The sequence below is a fragment of the Peromyscus leucopus genome, chromosome 7 (genome assembly GCF_004664715.2).
Source record: "Peromyscus leucopus breed LL Stock chromosome 7, UCI_PerLeu_2.1, whole genome shotgun sequence".
Lineage (NCBI taxonomy): Eukaryota > Metazoa > Chordata > Mammalia > Rodentia > Cricetidae > Peromyscus > Peromyscus leucopus.
The window spans coordinates 88,201,738-88,229,120 of NC_051069.1; the positions used below are offsets into that span (position 1 = coordinate 88,201,738).

At 43.6% G+C, this 27,383-nt stretch overlaps 1 protein-coding gene across 2 annotated transcripts; it reads right to left on the reverse strand.

The window, feature by feature from the left end:
* Window positions 1-460: 460 nt before the first annotated feature.
* Cldn18 (claudin 18) lies at window positions 461-26,210 on the reverse strand. Of its 2 annotated transcripts, none has more exons than XM_028869996.2 (5): window positions 25,955-26,210; window positions 6,231-6,395; window positions 5,516-5,633; window positions 3,616-3,726; window positions 461-1,533 (listed from the first exon to the last, which is right to left on the reverse strand). In XM_028869996.2, exons 1-5 carry the CDS (start codon window positions 26,172-26,174, stop codon window positions 1,362-1,364), a joined length of 786 nt encoding a protein of 261 aa, XP_028725829.1. In that variant the 5' UTR covers window positions 26,175-26,210; the 3' UTR covers window positions 461-1,361. The 2 variants fall into 2 exon arrangements, with proteins under 2 accessions (XP_028725829.1, XP_028725828.1); XM_028869995.2 differs by lacking the exon at window positions 25,955-26,210 and adding an exon at window positions 17,741-18,114.
* Between the last annotated feature and the right edge of the window lie 1,173 nt (window positions 26,211-27,383).

Consider the following 27,383-nt stretch of genomic DNA (forward strand, 5'->3'; position numbering starts at 1 on the left):
ATCCACGATTAATGAGAGGACTGCCCTTTCCTCCATAACAACACTGTGGCCAGGCTCTTAGAGCACTATTGCTCTCTGGGCTTGGGTGGGTTTTAGTGAGCATCCCATCTCCGTTTCCTGGGAGCCTCTTCTGGCTGCACATTGGGATGGAGTTAATGTTTTCTCCTCCAAAGGGCAGTCCTACAAGCACAGAGAAGGGTGTGGCCCACATGCAAAGGACTGGTGTAGCTCTCAGAACCACAGAACTGACCGCAGGGCCAAGGGAGTGCCACTGTTAATGACAGTGACGATAGCTACACCAGTGAAGATGCACAGGCTCACTATTCTCTCTGAAAAAAGAACCAGTTTCAAGCTGCTTTCTAGGATTGGGGATTTGATTTTTTTTTTTTTAAACAAGGGCTGCACCTATGAGTACTCGGGTTGTGGAGACCTCAAAAGAAAACAATTAGGATCATAAGCGTTTCATGAAGTTTGGATTTATGCAGAACCTTATAGAGTACAATATAGACAATGTCAAGGAATGATTTCCATGCCCCCACCAGATTTTTCTGTATGTAAGGGTGAGGTTAATTTACAGCGATATTATATACCATTTTGCTAATGTACTATTTATTATAACTGTACACAGGACTCGGGTTACCAAAAACTCCACTTCTTTCTCTTCCAAGGAAAATTTTGACTTCTGACAAAAGGAGGACCTCAGGTGGAAAGCTTTGGGATGGTCTTGTTGAAATTAGCAGAGGCCAAGAGAAGTAAACAGGCTGGTTTGCCTCTACTGAAAACCACTGAGTCACCATGTGAGTGTCTCAGATGATATGTTGGGGAGACCTCAACTATCTCTCCTCTATTATTTCTTTTTCTTTAATCAGTGTTCATTATTATTATTATTATTAGTCAAGTTGGGGGTGGGTAAAGCAAAATTAGTAGGAAATAATGCCTTTTAATCTATTTTTTTCCCTTTTAAAATTTTCCTTGAGGATCAAGCTGGGAAATAGATCATCATCAGGGTTATTAAATATGAGGAGGGAAAGTCTGTCCAAGTCATCAAAGTATTAGACAGAGTCAAGTTACATCCTGTCATCTTATTTAAAAGTCTATAGTAAAAAGCAGAGGATTGGGCTAAGAGAGTGTTGTGCCTTCTAACTCATAAGTGATAACTCAGCTGTTTTGTGATGGAATATTTAGAGACAGAGACACGTGGCCAAGACTGTCTAACCTCACCATGGATGAAATCAAGGCTTAACCAACTTCTAACTGTCAGTTAGAAGCAATAAGGGACCAAGGTAGAAAGTTCTTGTTTTGGAGTGAGCTCTTCTTGGGGTAGGGTTTCTTCTGCACATGTTGGGGGGTATCTTAGAGCATTACACATAGTCATACTTGGAAGGAGGAGATTGTTCATCATCCTCTGTACGGGCACCCCCATCGTATATCTTCTTGTTTCTGATGTTGGACCCAAAGCCAGTGCTGGCCTTGAAGCCTCCAGGCCTGTAGGCAACATTTTGGCCAGAGGCATGGTAAGACACGGCTTTGAAGCTGAAAGCAAAAGAAACAATCCGTGAACACCAGTGTCTTTGGTAGGGAGACCGGCTTCTCCAGTTACTTTTTCTTCCCTGTCTCAGTCTCAGCATTCAACAGTTCTGTGTTTGTAGAGATAATGTTAGTCTTAGTCAGACCAAGGCACTGAGTCACCATGTTCTTAGAGGCATAAGCGGTCTGTGGCAGAACAGAATCTCTTGCTTTTACCCCAGGCCTTCAAAGAAGAATGGAGACTTGGAGAGGGGAGGGAGAAATTTAAAGGAAGAGAAGGGTGACTGAGAGAGGGTGATGGAATACATGTGGTGTGAAAGCAGAAGCAGGGGCTGTTGGAGGGGAAGGGTCAGCAAGGAGGGAGGGGACAGGGGAGCCTGTGGGGGGGATGAGACAAATGAGGACAAAACTGGACACAAGGATGAAAATGCCATAATGAGACCTGTCATGTTTCATGCAAACTTAAATAATTGCTTGTCCTTCCTTCCTTCCTTCCTTCCTCTCCTTCCTTTCCTTCCTTCCTTCCTTCCTTCCTTCCTTCCTTCCTTCCTTCCTTCCTTCCTTCCTTCCTTCCTTCCTTCCTTCCTTCCTTCCTCCCTGTCTGCCTGTCTGTCTGTCTGTCTTTGTTTTAAGGCAGTATCTCATGTAGCTCAGGTTGGGCCTCTAACTTGCTGTGTAGCTGAGGATGACCTTGAACTCCAGATTCCCACTGTCTCCACCTCCTCAGTGCTGGTATTACCAGTGTCTACCTCCTTGGCTTTTGTTTGTTTTTGGTTCTAACCTAAAAAAATTAATAAGAAATTCTGTCTGTCTGTCTAACACATGTACATATTAGAGCTGCAATGAGATGGTTGCTACTGACTACTGAGTTCTTTGTTTTAATTAAATGTCCAGTGGGACTTTGTTTTGACAAAGAATCACAGAATCTGTAGGCTGGGATGTACATTTGTATAATTTCTAATTTTCTTTTTCTTTCTTTTTTTTAACAGGCAAGGTATCAGAGGCTACTGTGGGGTGAATATGTGCTCCTCAAAATTCACAGGAAAATTTAATCTTCAGTGTGATGGTGTTAAGAGACCAGCCTTTGGGGTGGTGGTGGCACACAGCCTTTAATCCCAGCACTCCGGAAGCAGAGGCAGGTGGATCTCTGAGTTTGAGACCAGCCTGGTCTACAGAGTGAGTTTCAGGATAGCTAGGGCTACACAGAGAAACCCTGTCTTGAAAAACAAAAACAAAAACAAAAAACAAAAACAAAACAAAAAAGGGATAGGCCTTTGGAGACAGTCAAAGGGATCACTTCCTTGCCCTCCTGTTCCTTCTTCCATGTAAGCAAACTTCCTCTCCTGCAGAGAATGCAGAAGGTGCATCTGACATCAAGACTGGCTCTACCAGATACCAATCCCAAAGCCTTCATCTTGGACTTCCCAGATCTAGAGCCATGATAAATACATTTTTATTGTTCATAAATTAACTATCATAGGGTGTTGTGCTCTAACAATCCTAATGTGCTGTCAGAGGTCAGGAGAGCAGAAATGACCTGCCATAGTTACAGGGCCGGTGAGTGGTAGAACCATCACATAATCTGGCTCTATGGATCCTGGTCCTTTGCAAAAGTTAAGAGCAGTATTCTCAATAACAGGCTATGGTCTTGGAGCAATCCTTTGTGGAGGGATGCTCCTGTGCAATGCTGGATGTCCACCCTGGGCATATACCCACTAGAAACCAGATTCATTATCCCCTACCATCGTCAAAGCAATCAAATATTTTAGGTGTTGCCAAATATCTCTGCAGTTGGTAGTTGATGCAAAAATCTCTTCCAGGGAAGGATTACAGAATTAGGAAGTACTGGAGCTAGAAGAAACTTAGAGGGATTACTATTCCCCCACTCCCCACGCCCCAATTTCAAAGAGTATCCATCTTGAACACTCCCGGTGGAATCTTGTTCTATTCCTTAGATTCCCCATAAATGAGGAAGTTCAATGAACCCATAGCCGATATCATTCTTCCATCCATGTATGCGGATCAATTATTCTGGCTATAAAGTATACATCAAATGAAATTCTAGCCGCAGTGGGAGGGAGGACTCACTTGCTTTCATCTGGTGTCAGGCCACGGCAGGCGATGCACATCATCACTCCCCCAATTAGTGTGAGGCCTCCAGCGACCCACCCCACGAACAGAGCCGCACCGAAGGTGTACCTGAAGAGGGAGATGCTGTGAATACAGTTGACTAAACCCTCCAGGTTCTTCCCACTGCTTCCAGTCATGCCATCCCCCTTGTCTTCCCCCCCCCCGTCCCTCCCCTCTCTCCTGATCAATGAGTGAGCCTGCAAGGCTTGGCAAGAGAAGTTTAAGAGTGATGGAGTCGCCAGTCTCAAGTTATTTCTCAGAGAGTTTTGGTATCTTGAGTTTTCATAGTGGTTCTTATCTCGGGTGGCATTATATAGTGACTCTTCCCTAAGGGCCCAGGCATTAAAAACTTGATATCCAAGGTAGTCTTATTGGGAGTTGGTGAACTTTTAGGAGTTGTGACCTATGGGGGGGGGTTTAGATAATTGAGAATATGCTTTCAAAGGATGTGAGACTCCTGGTATTAAAATTGAGACAGTCCCAGGCAATCAGGAATGACTTGATCAGCTACTACCAGGTTGTTCTTATAACCAAGAGACTATGGGAGAGACCTGGAACAGAATAATGGCATCTTATGTGGTCACGTTCCTCCTCAGTCTTGAAACAAAGGAGAAACGTGAATGGGCCCTGGATTTCCAGAGTCAGATCATGACAGTTGTATCATCTTGATACCCTGTCTGTACCGCTTGCTGGGTGGCTGGAGAAATACCAGGCTCTTCTATGTAGAGAGGATTTACATCAAATTACATTAAAACAATACTTTCCTCCTTAGAGGTTTTGCTGGTGCTCATTGCCGAGATACATCAATTTGGCACTTGGTCCAAACAAATATAGGTGTTGGTATTGCTTTTCCATTAATCCCCCCCCCCCCCGGGATGAAGAGATGGCACAGTGCTTAAGAGCACTGTCTGCTTTTCCAGAGGATCTGGGTTCAATTCCCAGCATCTACATGGCAGTTCAGAACAGTCTGCAACTCCATTCCCATGGGATATGACACCCTCTTCTGGCCTCCTCAGGCATATGTGATATATAGACATACAAGCAAGCAAACACTCATACACATAAAATAAAAGAAAGAGTGGAAGTGGATGGGGAGTTGATGGAAGCAGGGGATGGTAATCTGGGAGGAGAGGAGGGAGGGGAAACTGCAGTTGGTATGTAAAATAAATGAAAAAAAAAGTTATTTAAGTAAAATAAAATAAATGTTTAAAAATCTTAAAAAAAAGAAATAAAATCTCAAAAAAAAATTGTCCTGTTCCTTTCAGGCATCAAATTATAGCAAGGTTTCATCTCCATCTCCTGGACCTCCATGAGAGTGTGGAGCTTGGGTGTGTCTCCTGCACTCTGGTCTCTGCCTGGGCCTCAGCAGGTGTTCAATACGTTTGCTGGATGAATGAATGAGTGAGAGAAACAGGCAACAGTCCCGGGAGGAACCAGGCCTCTTCCCACTCATACTGGACTTCTCTCCTTTCTATTGGGGGTTTTTCCCCCCACCGCTCCTGTTGAGCTTCCATTATGGACTGTGGGTCTAAGTTGATGCTCATTTACATCTTGGGTTAACCACGCCTGTCGTATCGCCACCACAATAGGGCCCTGTGTAAGAATGCTAGATAAATACTGTGAACTGTCACTGTATTTCAGTGTAAATGCCGGATCAGCCTCAAGTCATATCAGCAAGGGTATTTCATGGAAATGAAGCTTATGAATTTACAGATCATTGTTGAGTTATGATACGGCGTGGTTGCCGCTGATAAATGTTTGCTATTTCCGGTGCTGACAGTCACATTAGGCACATGGTTTAATCGTCCCCTCTTACAATGTTCTCTGTGGATCACCAAGAAGCCAACTAAGAGGTTACCTTGTCTGAACAGTCTGCACCATGCCACCCATGCCACTGTACATGTTCGCTGTGGACATCCAGAAGTTGGTAACCAGCATGTTGGCAAACACGGACACACCAATAATTGCACAGATTCCTGTGGGAAAAGAACAAGGACCAGTTTAGGGGACCACAATGTTTCTGAGGCAGTTTGTGCTGAAATGAGTTCAGGTGGAAAGACTGTAGGATATTCCATTCCTGTAATAGAATGATCAAGCAACCACTGACTGTTGAGTTCCAACTATGTGCTAGACAGTAGGCAAAGAGCTCATCTCGTATTTAATTCTGGAAGGATTCATATGTGTGTGTACAGAAAGAGATGTTTCCTCACACCTCAGGATCCAAGGGTAAACAAACCAAGCATTTGGGGCTGCTCTTTGGTTACTGGCAAGAGCTTTCCCCTTAAAGCCACTTTCTAGCATTTCACAAAGAAGATGCCTTTCAAAGGCCCTGTCGCATGCTTGCCTTAGGGTTGAACCTCTCCTATTGAAGTGTCAGTAGCAGCTAAGAGGGACCTTAGAATGGGTTATAGTTCTGTGGAGTGTAATTTGGCTTTCATGCACTCAGACCTTGAATCCAAGTGTGAAACACTCTGAGCTATGTTTAATAGTGGGGAGGAGCCACTTTTCTTCTATCAAAATAAATTGTTCTAACATTTGCAGGTGCATGCTTGAGAGTGGGAGTCTGGGTTTACCTGAGATGATGAACAGGATCCCTGAGGTCAGTGTCATCTTGGCCTTGGCAGGATCATCCATGCTGCCAATTCGAATGCACTTCAGGGCGAAGATGGATACTAGAATACCGAAGACCCCCAGAACAATGCCCACGATCATGAGGGCTCGTACTGCTTGCAACATGGCTGTAGAAGAAGGGGGATGACATAAGCCAACAAACAACGACACTGATTAGGTTTTATGTTGGTAAAACACAACAACCCCAATCCACCAATGCTGAACCTTTGAGGACTAGCAAGAATGTAAACTGTGAACTCTGACATTGTGCAAAAACGCGGAATGAAAAAAGGCATCACTTGTAGTCCTCTGAGTGATGAAAGATGTACACACAGATGTCCATAGAAAGAGAGTTATGGATGAGTAAGGTTCAGAGAACTCTGGGTATTTATTCTTACTTCAAAACTTGATATTCTGGCCCAGAAAAGGAATGCATTTGTCTAAAGTGATTATCAAATTAGTTATCAAGCTGACAGTAAATTCAATTAACCCATGCATCATTCTGCTTGTCTTTGCATAGAATTGAAAGCTTCATGCAGCACATACAAACTGTAGGGAAAGCTGAGCGGTAGTGGTGCATGCCTTTAATCCCAGCACTTGAGAGTCAAGGGAAGGCGGATCTCTGTGAGTTTGAGGCTAGCCTGGTCTACATAGCAAATTCCAAAGCTACACAGAGAAACCCTATCTTGGGGGGTGGGGGGAAGGAAACAAACTGTAGGGCAACTCAGCACTAAGTCTGGCATGAAGAAATGAAGGTACCGAGACTATACCAATAATCCTCTATTTTTGTCCTTCTTCAAAAGCAACTACTAAGGTCATGGGTGAACTGTAGGTTTCTAATTGCATAATGATCAGTATGTTACTATTAAGTCTTTCAACATGACCATAGTTTATCAATAGTGTCCTCTTTCTAGGAATCAATTGTTTCTGTAGGTCCTACTGGATCCTGCTATGGTCTCACCTCCAGGTGTGTCCAACATAGTTTCTAGTTTATATTAAAAGATGGCAACTCATCTTAACAGTCACTTATTAAACTCCCATACTAGGGATGGATGTCAGTAGTGAACACTATGAAAAGCTGAGAGACATTCATCAAGCTTGCCTATTGCAAGCATAAAGAATTTTATAAGGAAGACATATGACCTCTGGTGTCTCCCAGTGAGCAAGTCTCCTAGTGTGGGTCAGTCTGGTGGAGTTCAACTGATGAGCTATGAACCAATATGTACATATGAGCCATATGTTTGGTACATATAAAACACCACTGAGGGTTACATTACTATTTAGACCCAAGGCACCAAATCAGGCGCCAGGTAGAGATATAGATTCACAGGCCCTACACCATTCTAATGATGGGGGCGGTCACCTGAAAGAGATGTCATTCTTAGCCTCCGTGAGTCCAGTTAATAATGCTCAGGTGAAATTCAAATTTGGGGATAGAAAAGAAACAATAGAAATGCTTCCTGGTGACCTTCTTGCCACACCTCTTGGCTGGCTGAGATGAGATCTCCCAGACTCTAGCTTAACACTACAGACTTCCATATACTTTGTTCTGATTCTCATCTCCTTCAGGACCTTGAGATTGATTCTTTGCTTTACTCCTGGGAGGAGTGTTCTATAAGCACTGTCACTACCCTTGGTCTAATTAGCAGGTGCATTCTCAATACAAGTTTATGTGAGCTGGCGATGGATCATTCTTGGAAAATCTAATAAATTTGGCATCTTGAGATTACAGTTGAGTTCTGTGCTATTGTATTGGTGACTCCAGTAAGACACAGATAACACATGAGCATTGGAGGGGCACTAAGACACTGTCTACTCCTAAAATATGATGGCTCTGCTGCTCTACCTGTATTCCAGAGCCATGCCCAGTGGCTTTGCTGACCCTGCAGTGTGCTGGGAGCAAACACTTTGTTCATTTCCTTATTAAAAAATGCAAATGCATGCCATCTACTTGTGCATTCACTTCTGTCTTTGCGTATTGAGAGGCAGCACACACTGAACTATTGTAGCCATGAATTCATAATGCCTTGATATTCTTATCCATGGATTTGTTTATCTATCATGTTTTAGGGGTTTTCTTTTGTTGTTCATTTGTTTAGAGTTTTGTTATGTATTCAAAGATAGCCCTGAACTTACTATGTAGCTGAGGTTGGCCTTGACTTACCAACAATCTGTCTGCCTCAGCCTACCAAGTAAGGGATTACAGGTGTTCACTATGAGGCCTGACTTTCATCAAGTATTTAGAGCTCAAATCCTCTGCACCTCCTTCCGATATTGTAGAGGAATAAACTTTCAAGAGAAATGATCTGTCTTCAAGGCTTTGCATACTGAGATTACATATTTTCACAATCCTGAGCCTATATTTCTTCTTACCTTGGGAATACTCTAGCTGAATAAATGCCAAAGGACTTTGTGACAGCAGCCCATGGCATAGGTCAAATTGTCTTTTACACACACACACACACACACACACACACACACACACAGAGTTAAATCACACGGTAATTTTTGTGGTTCAGAACTGTGACTCAGAGGACTTTTGTGAGATAGCCCACACCCTCCGGAAATAAATATCCTCAGGGCTGTTCTGGTTTTAGATGTTGCTATCAGGAAACTGGATGTTTGAGAACATGAAGGAACATGGACATCCCTCTGTCTTACTCCCATGGTCCTCTTAGAAGTTTTCACTCTACCCAGGAACCTACTAATGATTTTAAAAACTGCTCTAACTTTGATCTTTCAAGTCCTAAGCTATTAAAAAAATATAATTTATCCATTTTGAGAAACACTTGGCAAGGCGTCTGGTTTCAGATAAAAAAAGCCAAGTGAGCACCAATAAACTGACCAAACAACCACAGAGGATAATGAAGATCCCTTCCTCAGTCTATGGACATTACATTTCTTCCGCCCTCAGCAGAGGTGAAGCCCCGACTCCATTGAGTGGCTTTAATAATCTGTTCTTGAAAACATATCCCATGTATACTATGTTGGGGGCTTCTCTGACATCATTGGATGAGAAGCAATGCGGGGAGCTGGCAGGCAGAAGGCAAAAAAAAAAAAAAATTGGGGAATGCTGCCTGTGTACCCTGGAACTCTTGGGGGTTGGAACCTGGACAGTCTGTCACATCAGCTTCTGTGGCAGGTTCTTAGATGCTTCTTCCTCACTTGCTCTTTCTTGACCTGTAGACTTGTGATGAAGGCAAGATCTGCTCTGAATCAGGGTTCCAGCATGGCCCTGAGCCCCTTCTTATTTTTCAGAACCTTTTACATACTTCTACCCCCTCTTTTCTATGAAGTTAGAAAGGATGCAACATTGATTTGTAGCTTGGGGTCCAGGAACCTAGGCTTATGTGGGTGGACCAAGGTATTCTCTGATTGGAAACCCCTTGAGATTCTTTTGGGAAGGGGAACTGTGATGGAGGCAGGTGCTAGGAAGTGGGTGGACAAGCTTTGTACCATCCGTAATGATCTTGGAGAGTCAGGAAGGTGATCTGAGCTTCCCTTTTCAACCTGAAGGCTCTACTATTTGGAATCTAGACTCTTCTCCATAGACAGGCAAACAGGAAAATTACCTGGAACCATAGGTTTCTTATTTGATATTTTGATCAAGCCACATAGGCTTTATCAAGTGATACCACATGAGTCAGCAGGCTCTGTGGTCTATCTCCCTGCACCAAAGGTGTGACTGCCGCATTCTTTCCAGTGAATAATTAGCCATATCAGCCAGAATGGAGGGCAAGACTCGGGGCTGATAAAAACAAACAGAAAGGTTGAAACTCAGTGTTCCCTCCCTGTTGCAAAATATCCCATTCAGTAAAGTAGCCATGGACTGATGGGTGAAGGGTACCAAGGTGTGGTCTCAACCCTGGTTGCCCCTGAGCATGCTTGGGAACCTTGAGAGAAATGATGATGCTATGCCTCATTTCAAACCTTTCATTTAGTTGTTTGGTAATGTAAGATTTTGAGGGTGAAGTGTGAAGACGGTCCTGAAGGGTGGCTCAGGGAGGAAAGAGCACCCCGAGTTGTCAGCACTGAGCTGGCAGTAGAGTAGTGCTGGGAAGACAGTCGTTCACTGGGAACCAAAGGCCCGCTGGTGGGGGCTTGGAGGAGCAGGGCGAGAACCCGCAATTTCGGGTAGCTGGGGCTCAGATTGGAGGCAGGAAGGGCTGGGAGGGGAGTTCATGTAGGGAAGTCTGTGGCTGACCTCAGAGGGGACACTTCAGAACAAGGCAAACTCGGTTTCTCTAAAGAGCTCAAGGAACCAGTAGGGAGGGCCTCATGTCTCTGAATTCTGCCACACTGTGATGCCAGCTGAGTGTCCCTGGGCAAGTCATCTGACCTCAGATGAAGTTCCCTCAACTCTGGAGTGAAATAAAGACCCACACCTTAATACCCTTCACCCATCAGATTTGCAAAGAGATGGCATGAGGATCAGGCACCACTCAGTATCTAAATAAAATGAAGCCAGGCTTGATAAATACCAGTTTCCTCTGTTTCCCTAAGAGAACCATTTTCCTAGCAACTCCACATGGCTTTGGCTTGTACAAACTATACATGAACATGTGATAAAACTGCCTAGAGTGTGTGATTGTGACGAGCAAAAGCAGACGGCTGAGAAGAGGGAGGCTGGACCTAGTGGCACTAGGGAGGGTTAAAAGCACAGACCAAGGGGGCCACACAGGATCGTGCCAGCAATGACAGAGGAGCCACAGCCACATGAGCTTAATCCCTATCACAATAGTATAAATAGTCTAGAGGGGTGGAGTCTCAAGAGGAGGGCTCAATCCTTAGGAATGGCAGTAGGTCTTATCAAAGGGGTCACGGAAGTCTGGCTGTACCTTTTGGCCCTTCCTTCCCTTTCAGGATGTGAGAACACAGCAAAAGCTAACATCTCTCAAGATAGGCACACCTGCCATCACCATGACCTTAGACTTTCCAGCTTCCATCGTGGTGAGAAATAAGCAGAAGGGCTGTTGTTCATCAACTTCCCAGTCTAAGGTACTTTTGTTGTAGTATTTTGTCAGCCTTTCAGGTAAGACTCAGCTATATAACTCTAGTGATATTAATGCCCTCTCACCAAGAAACGATGCTTAACCTGACAAGGCCAGCCCCTGGCAGGCCACATTGTGGGAATTGGCCCTGCCATTGAGACCAGGACCACCACAGCTCCAAGCTGAGCAAGGATTCTGGTTCTTTTGGGGGGCATTTAAATTATTATTATTATTATTATTATTATTATTATTATTATTATTATTATTCAGGGTTTCATTGTGTATCTCTCACTGTCCTGGAACTCACTCTGTAGATCAGGCTGGCCTTGAACTCAGAGATACGCCTGCTTCTGCCTCCCAAGTGCTGGGATTAAAGGCGTGTGCCACCATTGCTCAGTGTATTCTGGTTCTTAAACCTCAGCTTTGTTCCTGGAAAAACCAGGCAAGTAGACTCATTTTGATCCAAGTTACAGGTCCTCATGAGCTTTGTAGACATGGGCTCACCTCCCTGTGATATCTCCTTCCCATGTATGATGATGTATAAACACTGGAATGCTTGTCCTTATAGTTCAAAGGCATGCTGTGCTTCCCTCCCTCTCCACCCCCCTCCCACGTCCATCCCCCTCACCCCCTTTTGAAGGGAGGGAAAACAGCTTGTTTAAAAACCATGAGGCACTGCCAGACTCCCGCTCAACTTTATGACTAATGGAATCACTCATCTCTTAGGACCAGGTTTTTCCCTCAGCAACTGGGAATAGGCCAGCTGGTTTTATATGACCATGTGCATTAGACTTCATGAGAAACCATTCAGCCAAGGGCAAAAAGAAGTGAGCAGGACAACTTTAGAAAAGGTTCTTCAGAATAGCCATATTGTTTCCCCTTGTAGATTTTTGGGTTCAATGTAGATTGGTTGAAAACCCTCCTTCTGTGTCTATAACTGTGGTTGATGGGAAAGTTCCCAGTTCTCCAGTGGTGGTTGATTTTACACTATGATGCAGAAAGGGGAACGGATACTTCTCATATGGAAACCCCCGAGATTCTTAATGTCTGATGTGGGGTTGAGAAATACTGAAGGACTCATGACACAGATGTGACAGAGATGGGGAAAAGAAGTTATCTTTACTTCAGATATTGTGGGTGGCGTAGCCACAATGATGATTTAGAAATGCCAACAGCCAGATCTTGTGACTAGGCTGCCTATTTCTTCACATACATGCCACACAGTGTGGTGTTTTAGAGGTGGGGAAAATGAAGCCAGGAGATGTGAGGAGCCAAGATATCCTGGACACACCTGCCTCTAATCCTAGGGCTTACCGCTGCCCCAAACTTGGTCCAAATGTTTGCAAATACATTAAGCAAATAGTATCTGAGTGCAAAGTCTTCCTGGTGGCAGCGGCAGCAGCATGAGGTTGGTAGAAGTTTGCTTTCCCTCTGCCCTGCTTGCTGACTGATCTTTTCTTCGATGTTCCACTGTCTCTAGGAAGTACTGGAAGCAGTACTCAGACCACCCTCTGGATAAAAGGGATACTCTGTTGTGCACAGTTAATTTTGCTATTAAAGGGATGTGGATGGTGTATCCTTTATGCTTCTTGTACTCAAATCCAGACCCCTCTCTCTGGAGGTTTCAAAAACCCATTCCCAGCTGGAAGTCGAAACAGGCCAGGCAGGAGGAAAGGACAGTTTAGAAAAACCTTTCAGACTTGTGGCCATCTTCTCTCCATGTGATTTTGGCCATATTCCATTTCCTTCCTCTCGGAGTCTCAATTTCTATCTTGTAAGAATACATCTGTACATATTTCCCTGTAGGAGAGCCTAGGTGCAGCCTGACATATGGCCACTCGCTCCACTTCCGTGCACTGCATGCTGCTTGGACTGGAAATCAGCTGTTAGGTGCACAGAGCTGGTGGCCTGCCCTGCTGTCACCAGCACCTCCTCTCTCCCTGTCCTCTCTGTAGGAGACTCCACACAGCTTGAGCTGAATCAAATCGTTCTATGACTGTAAGCACCAAACAGGCATGAAAAAGTTTCTTTGGAGATTAAGTGAAGATTTTGCAAGGAAAGAGCTTGCACTTAGGAAGAATTTAATAACTGGTGGTGATTGTTGTGGTTACTAACCAAAAGTATGATTGGTGTCTGCCGTGATGCTCTATTAACACTTCCAGGCATTTCCCCCCCTCCGGTTCTAGGTCAAAATTCAGCTACCCACACCATCTCTCTACTGCTTTCATATTGTCTCTATTTCATCCACCACCGAGGAGTCTTCTCTCCTCTTGCCTGGGTTTTGGTCCACACAGCTGTTTCAGATGACAGGTCTCCTCTGTGCTTTGCATTCTGGTTGGTAAATGTTGCTCCCTCAGAGCCTTCACAAGTGTCCGCAGACCCCTTCTACTTCCCGTTTGGAAGCCCCGTCTGCTTATGTTGTTGCCTTTAGCTGACCTTCCCACCCACTCCTTCAGCCAGTCAAATCTAAGGCACATGAGTCTGGGTTGCAATTACAGTCACTTCTGCTGACGAGACCAGGGCCTCCTTACTCCACACTGTATTCCACGGCAACTCCCAAGCCATGTTTCTCTTGGTTTTCAGGAGAATCCTGTTCCTATAACCCAGAGTGTTGGGGGATCTGTGTGGCTACTGGGAATTCCCCTGTCCCAACACTCATTCCTATGATGGCTCAGCACAGCCTAACAGAGGAGAGACCGTATAGAATAGCAGCCCCATCCCATTCCCCTACACTGTTGTGTGTGTGGGCAATGCAGGGTAGCGTGGGAGATGCAGACAGGCAGCTCAGGGTCCTCTGGCCACAAACTTACCAACAGAGAGATCAACTGGACCTAGCATCACTAAGCACATAACTATGGGACCTTACATTCATCTTTGCAGTCTTTGGGGTGTGGTTTCTGCCAGCGTACTGCACCCTAAAACGCTTTCGGCATAGTCCAGGACCTCCTCTCCCTTTGAGGGTTTGAAACATCTCAGCACTTGCTTGTGGTGGTAACTGGGCTGCCTGTCTAAAAGCTACCTGTCTGGCCTGACATGCAATAAAGGAATTGCCACATTTCCCTTCCCTCCATCTAAGTTTTTGGGGAAGAAGCTTGTGCCTTTGCTCCATGGCCGTGTTTACACTCATCTGATTTTAAGTCCTAAGGAATTTTTTCTTCACAGAAACTCCTCCAACCTTCCCTCCTTCCGGATTCCTGACCACTCCTATCAAATGTCTGCCCTCTGAAACCATACCCTTGTCTCAGACAGCATACTACACACAGAGGAATTTAGCAATATTTGCTGAAAAAAATGAGTATGAATCAATGGCATGCCTTCTCCTGAACTCCTTTTGGTTTTGACCATTGTGCAGTTGAGGGATTACCTGCTTCGTAGAACTGAAATCAGCATGGTGGTAAGGCTTCGGGATGTATGTAGCTCAGTGCAGAGCAGTTGCCTAGCCATCACGAAACCTGGCCCTAGGCTCCAATAAAGCAAGAACCACAAGCAACTAACAAACAAAACAATGGCAAAGAAAACAAAGGGGGTGAGTGGGAGGTCAGCATGGGGGCCAGCTGGCAGCCTTGACAGTTCCTGTTCAAAGGACCTTTGCAGCCGAGCTGATCAGTGCTTACCAAATAGCCATAAGCCCCCACATTTCTCACCATTCAGGGCATTATGTCTAGTTCTAGCCAATGCTTTCTGAGCGGAGGTGACGTGTCACTTTCAGGCTGACATGTTTAAAAGCCCATGTGCTCCCTTTAGGACTTTCTCTTGCCTCAATTTCTATGAATAGCCCATCGATGATCTTTTTTCCTATGGACTTCATGTGCGCAGGTAGTAAACCTACTTTGTGTGAAGCCACTGAATTGTGTAGTGTGGTTGCTGCAGCAGCTAGCATTAACTACTCTGACTAACAGCTTCTGACGCTCTACCAGGTAATACAGTAAGTATGCAGAAACTTATCAATAACAAGACTGGGTGATCATGTGACTATTTTAGAAGGAGGAGGACCAGGTAGGTTATTTCTACACATGGAAACATGACAGTAAAAACATAGTGCAAAGGCAAAATCAGTCTTCCGTCTTTTGGGAGAGGAAACTTCTTATCTGTAATTTTTGTGTGTGTGCAAATGGCTTGCATAAACATCAAAATAAATGTTTATTATTCGGTTCAATGTATTTTATTAACCATGTTCTAAATAGCCTCCCTACCAGGCTCCATGGTTAGGACTGGGAGGAGACTCTCACTCTGTGTTAGCACAGAACTGAGTGAGACAAATGTATAAATAATGAATTAATAATAATAACATTGTATTTGTTGTAACAATTAACCTAGAGTTCAGACAGCCCCCTCTCCCCGGAATAATCATTGTCTTCCTGCTTTGCTAACACCCATGTAAAAGTACCATCAACTCCACTGCCTCTTCATTGACATTTTGACTCACTTATGTCCCCTGAACTGGGATTTACAGGTGCTCACAAGGCCAGTTTTGCTTTGTGTACTGAGATATGCTGGAAATACTTCTCAGCTCCATGAACAGTGTCAAAGGGACTGGGGAGTTCAATGCTGTGAACATGTGCTTAGGCTGCTCTGGTTTGTGGGATCCCATTACATTTGAAGACGTGGGAAAGCTTCAGAAAAGATGTGTGGAAATGGCAGTTGCGGGTGGTGAAAGGGAACATTCTGGGCAGCTGGGCCAGAAAACACTAGAAGAGAGGGAGAAGAATGGAATGGGGCCTTGACCTTAGGAAGAGAGAGCCTGGAAGGAAGGAGGGGGTGTGGAAAGGCTGCTGTGTTGGACTGTCACGTCTGCTCACTAATCAAGCAGGGAATAGAGAATCACGGGGATTTCTTGGGTTTTGCCATGGGTAGGAGACTGAGGAGTGGGAACTGGAGGTTGGAAGGATCACTCCAACCCTGTGCTGTGCTCAAAGGAGCAGGTTGCCAAGACAAAGGTGATGAGTTTGTCTAGAAGTGGTGGGAAAATGTCCTCTTTCAATTTGGTTGTCAGTGATTAGGAAGGAGGCAAAACTTAACAATGGTTAGAAATGAACCCCCCACCCCCAGGGAAGGAAGTCAGGAGCCCAGGCTAGCAGGAAAGGTGAGGAAGTGAGGCAAGGGGTGAATCAATGGGGAAGGATCCAAGACAGAAGGGCAAAGGGCCTCTAGAGGCTGGGTGGAAGTTACGTTTTGTGGAACTACAGAAGACAGAGGAGAGATTCTCAGGGGGGTCAAAGGAAAGGATCCCACCGTGGAACAGGGGTGAAGGTTCTATAATGGGGCTGAGCCATATGAGAGTGGATGGAGATGTTTGGAAGATTCAAAGCAGAAATTGTGAGAGAATACACGATCAGCAGTGTTTGGTGGGCGCTAGAAAGAGGGTGGTGAGCATGGGACAGCCACCTTGGGGGAATGTGAATATGATCTCAGTCTTTTTATCTCCATCTAATAATTAACATGGGTGTGGCTAGCCATGCAGCAATCCACGTTTTGCACGGCCTCCCCATGACCTGTCTTTTCTACATAGCATAGTCTCTCAGTCTGTTTTTCTCTCCTCTGGCTGTTTCTTCCTCCTTTCTCCCTACTCAGGTCTCACGAGTCGGTGACCGTGATAACCCTGCAATGAGTGACTCCCCAAACAGAACGCACCCTGACACCCAGCCTCTACTCCTTTCTCAAAATGAAGATGAACTCATTGAATTGCTTTTTTACAATTCCATCCCAAGGGCTCCACAACCTCTTTACAACTTGTCAATTTGTTTCATCTCTCTCTCTCTTTATGAGGGGCTGATTTCAGAGAATCCACACCCTTGCTTGCTGTTTTTGTTAAGTACAGATTGAGTTCCTATACTATCAAGAATGCAAAGTCACTACTATGCTTGAAATAATTATCTGTATTAGAAGCAAAATTCAACTTCATCTTTGAAGGTGAAATGGTGTCATATATTTGTAGTCTACATTGTTATAGTATTATCTTCTGACAACTCTGATTTTTAGGGTAAGTATACCAGATATTTTAATCACAAATGCAGAAAGAGAAAATCCATAATTTAATTATAATGATGTTTTTGCACCTCACAGAGACCCCAATTAAAAAAAAAAACTTTAATCGAATTGAAAAGACAATTGAAGTCACTCTGGATAAATTTCTCTGTCTTTAACGAAATACCACCCCCTTTCCCTACTTTCATGTATATGCAGGCAGAAGCGAGTCTCCTGCTTATAGAAGCAAGCCATTTATGGTCTCCTTAAGTAATAAGGTTCAAATTAGCCATCACCAGCATGTCCTTACATTAGAGCCATTTTCTTTGGCTGGTGTATGAATTCTCTCAGACGTATGGCTATTGACCCCTTTGATGCCCCCTTCTCTTATTCACACCTTTTCTTGGGAGCCAAGGCTGCCAGGGTCACACCCGAGGCAGGGTTATGGTTCAGTCCTCGGAGTCCCTTACGGATGCACAGCCCCTCATCCTCTCCTGCCCCTCTGTGACCTCGCCTACCTGGAAGGCCCAGGATGGTGAAGTATGGCCGGCACTCGGTGAACCCCGAGCTCTGCTGCACGCAGCTCCTCCAGAGCCCTTCATACTGGAACACGGAGGTGACCGGGTTGTCGTACAGGTCCTGGGTGCTCCACATGTCCATCCCGGTGGCAGCTATGCAGCCGGCCAGACCCAGGAGGGACAGGAGGAGCCCCACCACCTGGCACGTGGTGGTGGCCATGGCTTCAGCTGCTGGTCCCAGGCCTCCAGGAGCAAGCCACCACCTTCCTGCTGGGAAGGCGTGCAGCCTGGCTGGCGGAGGGGAGGTCTCCTAATCAGAAGGTCCCCTCAGCGCAGTGTTTGCTCACACTGTTTTCCTTAGATAGTTCAGTTTCACTCCTGCTTCAAGGACATAGCTTTTCATTTGTTGGGGAAGCGGCCCCAAGAGGCACTTGTCTGGTCAAGCTTCACAGCCAGGGTGGTTGGAACGCCAAGCAGGCTGAGTGGACAGAAGTACTCTCCCCTCGTCCAGGCCTTACCAGCTCTGTCTCTGCCCAGAATGCACCGTCTAAGGGAGAAGGGAGTTTGTCCGATCCTGGAGAGTGTGAGGAGAGACCGCTAAGGCTGACCTTAATTGCAATAAAACATCCCTAAGATGCACCCATTTGGCTCTATCGTAAGTCAGATTGTCATACATCATCCACACACTCCCACGTCACCTTTCTGTTCTGATCTCAGATGGAGAGGGCAGCTGATATTATTTCATTTGTAAAGAGGAGAGATGTAGTCTAGTCCTCCCTCTCTATCAGTAGGAAGCCAGGTTCTAGAGACGCTACCTAGATTCCGGGGTACTGGGACACACAAGGAGCTAGGTTCCAATGGACTCTTGCTGTCCTTCATAAAACAGGAGCTATACAAATACTACACACACACACAGAGGTTGCTATGAAGGCTGAAAGCTGGCCCGAGTCTCTGCCTGGCCACCGAGAGGTTGAGGAGCTGGTCCCCACCCTGTCCCCAGCTCTGTGCCTTTGGTGATTTGGCCTTTGTAGGTCAGTTTCTTTCTTTTTTTTTTTTTATTTGTAGTGTGATAGGGAACTATGAAGAACATATCAGAGCACTTTTTGATCTCACTAGCTTCCACGTGTTGTAGAAAAGTTTTCACTACAGTTGGTGAATTTCTGGGAAACGGTATGATCAAGTAGAGAAAAGCCTGACTGAAGAGGTCAGAGCTGGATTTGTACTCTACAGCAACATTCTGTTGGAGAATTTCTTAGCCTGTTGCCTCAAGCTGGTCCTGAATGCCTGGCCTCTGAATTCAGAGACATTTTAATTAGAACTTCCCTTTAGCTCAGTGGTAGAGCACTTGCCTAGCAAGCATAAGGCCCTGGGTTCGGTTCTCAGCTCCGGGGTGGGGTGGGGGTTGGGGGGGGGGAAGAACTTCTCAAGGTCCTGAAACACACGCATGCACAAACAAACCAATCACATTCCTGCTGCCAGTCTCTAGCCATGACAAGTTCTCCAGGAAGCCAGCCCATATTTCAATGATATATTGGATGCACTCAGCCTCGACTCCTGAGGCTTTATCCCCATACACACAAAAATGGTTAATGTGGATGGTCTTCCCCTTGTGTGAATAGAGGCAACCCTGCTCTTGATTGCACCCCACTTTCTGGGGTCGATATTTGTAGAGAATGAAGCATGAACCAGAAAAACCTGAACAAGGGACTAAGCCAGATTTATATGACAAATGAGAGGTGCATCATGATGGCTGAGTGTCCCTGAGCTGAACTACTGGCCAAGTCTGCTACAAATGATACTGGTTTCTGCTGGTGGACTGGGATTGATCAATCAGATTGAATAATGCTGGTGGAATGATTCCAGAATTCTTCTGGCATTGCTTCTGGGGGACATTGTCAGCCTTGGTTCCACCAGGGGACATATTTGTCATTCCCACAAAGCTCCATGAGTTTGGTTTTCAGCTATCTGGTTTATCATTCACTCCTCCTAAATACCGGTTGTCACGCCACCAAAATATTAAGTCGAAAACAGAAAAAAATAGATTATTTATTTTCATTTGTGGTAGTTTCTCAATGATGTTTTACAGTAAATTTAAAAGTCAGGGGGAAAAACTTATTAGGTAAGATGCTTTCTTTCTAGGTTAAGATATGGCAATGAAATTTTTTTTTTTGGAAAAAAAATTAATTTCAGTGTCAAACTAAAGCTAACCCTACGTACACAGAATTCTGAATGAAAAGAGAAATTATATACACACTTTAGAGGATATGTTTATAACACTTAGCAGGTGGATTTTTCATTTTCTGGGGTGGTTTCTATGCTCTCAACAAGTGACCACTGCTTTAGCTGACTCCCTCAGAGAACAAATGGTGGTCCGTGGAGGAAGATCTGGTTCCTTGTTTGTGGCAACAAGTGTTGTTAAAATGGACCATGTATCCCTGTGTTAACCCATGACCCAATTCTGTTTACAGTAATAGCTTTGGTACAACTCTGTTTTATAACCTCTAGAATGGAGCAAGATGTTTGGCTGACATCCTTGGGGAAATCACCCCGTGTTCAGCTCAAACACAGCTCCATGCAACTTCAGCCTGTGCTTTTCCAGGAGCTGATGCCGTTTTGCCGACACTAGAGAAATTATCCTACCAGTTTTCTTAACCTTTTCAGCTACAACAGCAACTGAGTAATTTAGCAAGAATGGTGATCCAAAGAGCAATGAAAATATTGTAGGTAGGTATTAGCTGAACTAGCTAAAAGAATATTTGACACATTTATTATTTCAAAAAGTTATCACATTGAGTATTCCTAATGATTCTAAAAGTGTTTGGTCTTCATAGTAGAAGATTTGGAGGCATTTTAACAAATTACTCATATTTTTAAACTCTAGACAAACTGTTTCCACTCATACAGATAAACTCTAGACATACTTTTTTCTTATCAGTTCTCTTTATGGCTAACTTTACATGGTCTAAATTGTATGTTTGATAATTTACTCCTCCCACTTATTTGTTTTTTTGTCATTAAAACTCTTGCAAGAATAACTTATATAAATTGCTAGTCCTTTATATAGAAGTACTATTATTCACATAAAAATTACTTTTCTCATATACTTAGATTTATCTTCCTCTAATTTTCTTTCATATTAAAGCAATGTAATTAATGATAAGCATTTAATGAGTAAATTTTTTTGCCAGCGTTTTTGGTCATTCTTTTCAGATAGATTCATAGGAGAACTTAATTGTCAAAGAATGTGAAGTATTGAAATAATATCTCCTTTATGCAGAATAACATTTTCCATAAAGTTTATTCCCAGCATCAGTATTTAAAAAGATTGTTCTAGGGCTGGAGAGATGGTTCTATGGTTAAGAACACCAGCTACTCTTCCAGAGGGCCAGGGTTCAATTCCCAGAGCCCACACGGTGGTTCACAATTGTCTGTAACTCCAGTTTTGGGGGACCTGATACCCTGTTCTGGCCTCAGAGGCCACTGCAAGCACACAGTGCATGGACACACATTCAGGCAAAACATCCATACATATAAAATAAAAACAAGATGGAAAATATAGTTCTATATCCTTACCTACATTTGTTTTAATTTATTGCCCACTGAGTTTGAGCACTTAAAAGATTTTTTAAAATTTTATTTATTAGTGGTGTGTGTGTGTGTGTGTGTGTGTGTGTGTGTGTGTGTGTGTGTACACAGTGTACTTCTGGTGGTCAGAGGACAACTTACAGGAGTCAGTGTCAGCTCTCTCCTTCCAGCTTGAAACCTAAGGGTTGAACTCGGGTCAGCAATACTTACACAGCATGCACTTTTACTCCTGAGGCATGCATGCTACTGGCCCCAAGACCCTGAAGGTTTGAGTTTTGTTTTTCCTTAAAAAAAAAAAACAAAAAACCAAACAAACCAAAAAACCAAAAACTTATGGGTTGGGTGTGATGGAGCACACTTTAAGTGGGGGTGAGGGTAGAGGCAGGTGCGCCATGAGTTCAAGACCAGTATGGTTTACAAAGAAAGCACGTTCTAAGCCAGTCAGAGGCACACAGTGAGACCCTGTCTCAAAAAAGTCATAACAACAACAAAATATTTATGAAGATTATTTTCTTTCTTGCGTTAGCAGCCTGCACTGTTTATCAGTCCATTCACTAGCACTTTAACATCTTTTACCATCAATTTGTGTGAACTATTTGTTAATTATAGTAACACATAGCAGTAAGTACAACAGTCATGCTTTTGATTGGTTACTGGGTTTTTAGATTCATTTACAGTTTTGGTAAAAAATACAATGTATTCCCTTTTATGGGTTTTCTAGTATCTGGCACATAAAATGTGCTCAATAAGTATTTGTTGAATAATGTAGTCAAATGCATTTATTTATTTTCCTTTTATGCTTTCCAACATTGTTTTCATCCTTAGAAAATATTTTCCACGTAGGGGGAAACATTATAAATTATTTTGTAATTAAAAATATTTACAAAGTAGTTAATGTATTTTTCTTCCCATGAAACCCACTCAATAATTTCTGCAGCATTTTTGAATAGCCTTCCTTTCCTCCAAGTAAAACTTCCTGTACCTCACATGAAACTCACTTTTCTGTTGTTCTAATTTTAGTTTTTTTTCCATTAATCTGTTCATCTTTGTGGCAGAACACAACTTTAATTATCCAAGTGTTAGAATTGGGTTGACTATCTGGTAGAGTTAGACCACCACTTCATTGTTCTTAAACAAGAAGTCAAACATTTTTCACTTGCATCTTCTTATTGATAAGCACTCTGTCAAATACTCCTGAGCCTTTGATCAGAACTCCTGTACTGAAGAGGGGCCCAGGCTCTGTGGAAAGCCAGCTTGGTGGAACCCTGGCTGCCATTTATATTGCATGGCGTTTAGCAAATTCTTTAACCTCTTTGTGTCTCAGTTCCCTCAGTCTGCGAAGTGGAGGAAACAACAGTTTTCACCTCAAAGGATTATTGAAAGCATTAAACTACAAGCCATTGAATTCTATGAATATATAATAATGTAAGATATATACTAATATATATTGATTTCTTAAAATATTGCCCAGTACACAGCAAGGACTGAAACATCCACTATTATTATATACTATTAGTTGGAGGCAAAAAAAAAAAAAAAAAAAAAAAAAAAAAAAAAACTGAAGACCTTAGGAAATGTCTCTGGGCTTGACCTTTTTTCCTTTTTCCTTTGGACTCTTGTCAACTGTCATGGGTGTTACTCGCCAGGCATTGTTGCCCGTCACTGCACTGTGGCTCCTCCTTCCCTAACCCTGGTCACACAGAGCCTGGCTCTTTCCATTCTCTCACACCATGCTGTCTTTACTCAGATAGGGCTTTCTCTGTTTGGAAAACCCTTTGCCTCTCTGTCTTCTTTTGTTTCTTTCTTCTAGAAATGAATCGTCTTTAATATATCCCTATGAAATAGCTCACTACAAGTATGATTACACAAATTTAGCACACATGACCCAAACTTTTAAAAATGATAACATACAAAGCATAAAAAGGACTATTACAGTAGTTGTATGTTAAGCATTTTGGATTGTCGTTTTTCATCAGTTAAATTTATTTGTTTGACATTTTCATATATATGAGGCAAGCAGATCTCTACAACTTTGAGGCTAGTCTAGTCTACATTGGGGTTCCAGACCAGCCAAGGCTATGTAGTGAGATCCTGTTTTAAAAAAATCAAAAATAAAAAAAAAATTAATCGCTTCTGTTTGCTCTCACTGTCTCCACTTCCTACAAATCCCCTTGTCACAGACATCTTTGTTCTGTTTTGTGTCCTTTAACTAGAGTAGCTCATCCATGTAGCTTTCCTCTGTGGTGTCTGCTTGATGGTTTGTACATGTCACTGTGGTTCCTTACCAGAGATAACCCCTCACCCCAACGATATTTGGAAATGTCAGGAGATATTTTTGGTAGTGACAAATAGACTTAGGAGACAATGCTATTTCCACCTAATGAGTAAAGTATACTAAAACTCATAGGATGACCCTCAAGAGAAATATACATCCATAGGTATTGATATGATAATGGTCTATTTTCTGACTATCTCTAGATTTTCAAGCACCTTGATAATTATGTTACCCTCACCCAGAAAGCCCAGCAAATGTTCATTGAATAAATAAATATTTCTTTTAATGTCACAATTTCTACGTCATTGTTTAGTCCCCTATGATTTACATTTGGGAGAGGGAATCAAAGGGCTTTGTTTTTTCTTCCCCCAAGAAGGAACCTTGTCATTTTGGAACAGGTTGACCTCTGGCAGTGAGCCTAGTTGAATGCCTCTTGTTCTAGGAAGGCAACTGGCAGTCCTATGACTAGAGTGCTTCTGGAGAAGAAGTTTTCAACCAGTGGGTTGCAACCCTTTGGGATGAATGACCCTTTCACTGGGGTCATCAGGTGTAAGACCATCAGAAGTCACAGAGAATTACATTACAATTCATAACAGTAACAAAATTACAGTTATGAAGTAGCAATGAAAATAATTTTATATTTGGGGTCACCACAACATGGAGAACCATATTAAAAGTTCTCAGCATCAGGAACATTGAGAACCACTGATCTGGAGGGTTGTGTTGAGTATGACTGTTTCTTGCTGAGCCTGAGAATCTATCTTTGCATTCCCAGTAGAAATTTTAAAACATCGTTGCTTTCATTTCAAGGACAAGGAAAAAGAAACTCAGTCATGTGCTGGGTTCTCTGGCTAGCTACACACAGTTGGTGTTTCTGCTGCTCCCAATATTTCTACCCGGGTCAGCCAGCTGATATACTCAATCACTAATGAGCAAAGTGGCTGGAGGGACTTCTCTTCACCCAGTGGTACCAGGGCTCCAAGCTTGAAGGCTCATGTCTAGCAGTCCGTCTATTGGTGCTGCTTGCTTGCATTTCACATCCCACTTTTGCACATACTCGATTGCAGCACTTACAAACAGAAATACAGAGTAAAGAACTTTATCTATCTAATCCCAGAAATAACTGTGTTGATGTAGCCATTGGAGCTAGATTTCAGGAATGCCATGGCAGCCTTTCCTCAGATGAGCAAGCCCATTACAAGGAAGCACTAGGTCTCAGACATCTTATGGCCACAGACATTTTGTAAAACAACCCACTGAAATAGGGTCGAAGCATCAACAGTTGGGATCACTCCACAAACAGATAGGGAATCTATGAAGGGACAAATCTCCATATAACTGCCATCTTCTCTTGCTTTTTTTCTGGGTGTCTAAATCTTGACCTTGTGGTCAAATGGCAAGTCCCACCTGGGGAAAACCCCATGCTATCTCTGATCCTTCCTACAATACTCATCTTAGATCAATTCTCCTAGTAAGACATAGTAAGTATATCTATGGAAGGAACAAATAAGCAATATTAAAATGTCATGTTCACTCTTTTTCTTACTCAATTGAATGAGCAAAAGACACTTTCAACATTCTCTTGTGACTTGAAGTTCTCTTCAAGTTGAAATGACCAATCCACTAAACGAAAACAAACAAACAAACACCTCCTCCCAATCTTGTGTGGTTACCCTGCAAACAGGGGGAAGTGCCTTGGCTGTCCACAACACCTTTCCCTCACAGCAGAACTCATTTGCCAGGTATACATTCTTGTGTTGAGAGGTTCTAGAGTCTTGTTCTTTGAGGGCAATACTTTCTGGAGGTCAGGCACCTGGAGGTCAGAGCCTCTCCCACCGCCAAGCACAGGCCCCTCTCATGCAATGCTGAGAACTCTGTGTCTTCCCTTCAGGTCTTTTCCATGGCTCCGTTTCCATTCTTGCTGCTAGCTTCAGAATTCCTGAAAGCTGGAGTGGGCACAGGAGGCCTGGATTTAGAGTCTGTCCAGGAGCTCTGCAGTCTCTGTCCCAGCAAGGGGGCTCTTGGCTCTAAGGAGAAAGTGGCAAGTGTCTGGGTCTCCTGTGTCTTGTTCTTGAGAGTAATGGAGACTCTGCCCTTGCTCACATAAAAACAATTAGAAAAATGTGTCCTTGGAGGAACTGGACACCAATGACTAAAGGAACAGACATGCCAACAGCTCCAGAAAGTTCCTCTCCCTATACTTCCACTCCAACCACAGTGGTAGGGGCTATTGCTCTTGTCAAGATTGAATATTAGTTTCTCTGGCTTCTTGGACCTTCTTTTGGGGTCTCAGGTATTGGCTGATCCCTCTTCTCTACCCCATCCACCTTATGAGCCAGGCACCCGGTCCTTACCTGGCAACCCCAGCAGGGTGAAGTAGCCTCGGCACTCCGTGAAGCCGGAGCTCTCTCGGACACAGGAGCGCCATAGCCCTTGGAAGTTGAATACAGCTGTCACTGGGTTGTTGTATAAGTCCTGGGTGCTCCACTGGTCCATACAAGTGGCTGCAATGATGCCTGCCAACCCGATCAGCGACACCACAAACCCCAAGCCCTGGCAGGCAGTAACAGACATGATGGAGAAGAGTGCCCACACAAACTCGGAGGACAAAAAAGACAGACAGGTTCTGAGGGCACCGAGCGTAGGGATGGCGTTTTCTCAGAGGCTGGTGCACACGTCACAAATGGACCGTGTAATGGAGGGGGGACTCACCAGTGCCACCTGGGCTGGCCTTGCTTCTTTATCTACCTAAGCGAGATAATTTCCACAACATGGTACCAAGAGCCATTTGTTTTCCACCATATGTACACTCTACTCACTGTTTGCCTTTGAAGGGAGTTTCTTTTCTGATTAACCAGGTTCTCCTCTGTAGAGGGTGAGCAACTGCAGGGATTGCTGCTCAGGAGGTGTGGCATGTTGGTCAGGAAGGGCTTCCAGGGGCTGAGCCACAAACCCTTGAAGACCCAGTTTCTCAGCGATCCTTCAAGGGAGGACACTGAACTTCTTTGGGTACTTCCTAGGGCACTGCCACCTTAGTTAAAAAAGCTTTGGCAAGATATGTTGAAATAGAATTGATTCTCATTCATCCTGGTCATTATGTTAAAAAATCACAATATCAAATGAGTAAATTCTGGAACGTTGCCTGTAGGGGAAAATATACCCTTAGGGTCTTGTGAACCTATGTTCACATTTTTATCATCAATAGATAACCTTATTTTATGTGTACTTCTATTTAATGATACCTAATTTAATACATATTTTTGATTCATTAGCATTGAAATTATGGTCAGTAGCATAATTCATGCCTATCATCTCACATAAGTATTTTCTTCATGGGGGATGTGGTAACCTACTCATGCTCTTAAACAGCAGAAAGAACTTCAGTACTGTCCATGGTGACCATTTTAAACAGCAAATAAACAGGAAGTGAAAAAAATGAAAAAGGAGTCACTACATATACTTCAGAAAGGACACTTATTTACAATATGGGAGCAAAAACATGAAGGCAAGAGTTACTCTGCTCTCCCTCTCCTTTGGCAACTCAAAGTCATTCTCTCTGCACACTCCTAGATATGGATGTGGAAGTGCTGTCAGTATGGACTTTAGTTAACATAAATTTTAGCAAAATTTGAAAACATGGAGTATGCATGTAGTGAAAATCAACTTTAGCAGATGTTTGGTGGGAGGGACTAGTTAATGTGGCTAAGTCATTTGCAGCCTCTGTGGCATCAGAATGAAGTCTGCATGAACCAACAGACAGATCATGGTGGAAGCATGAGAGAG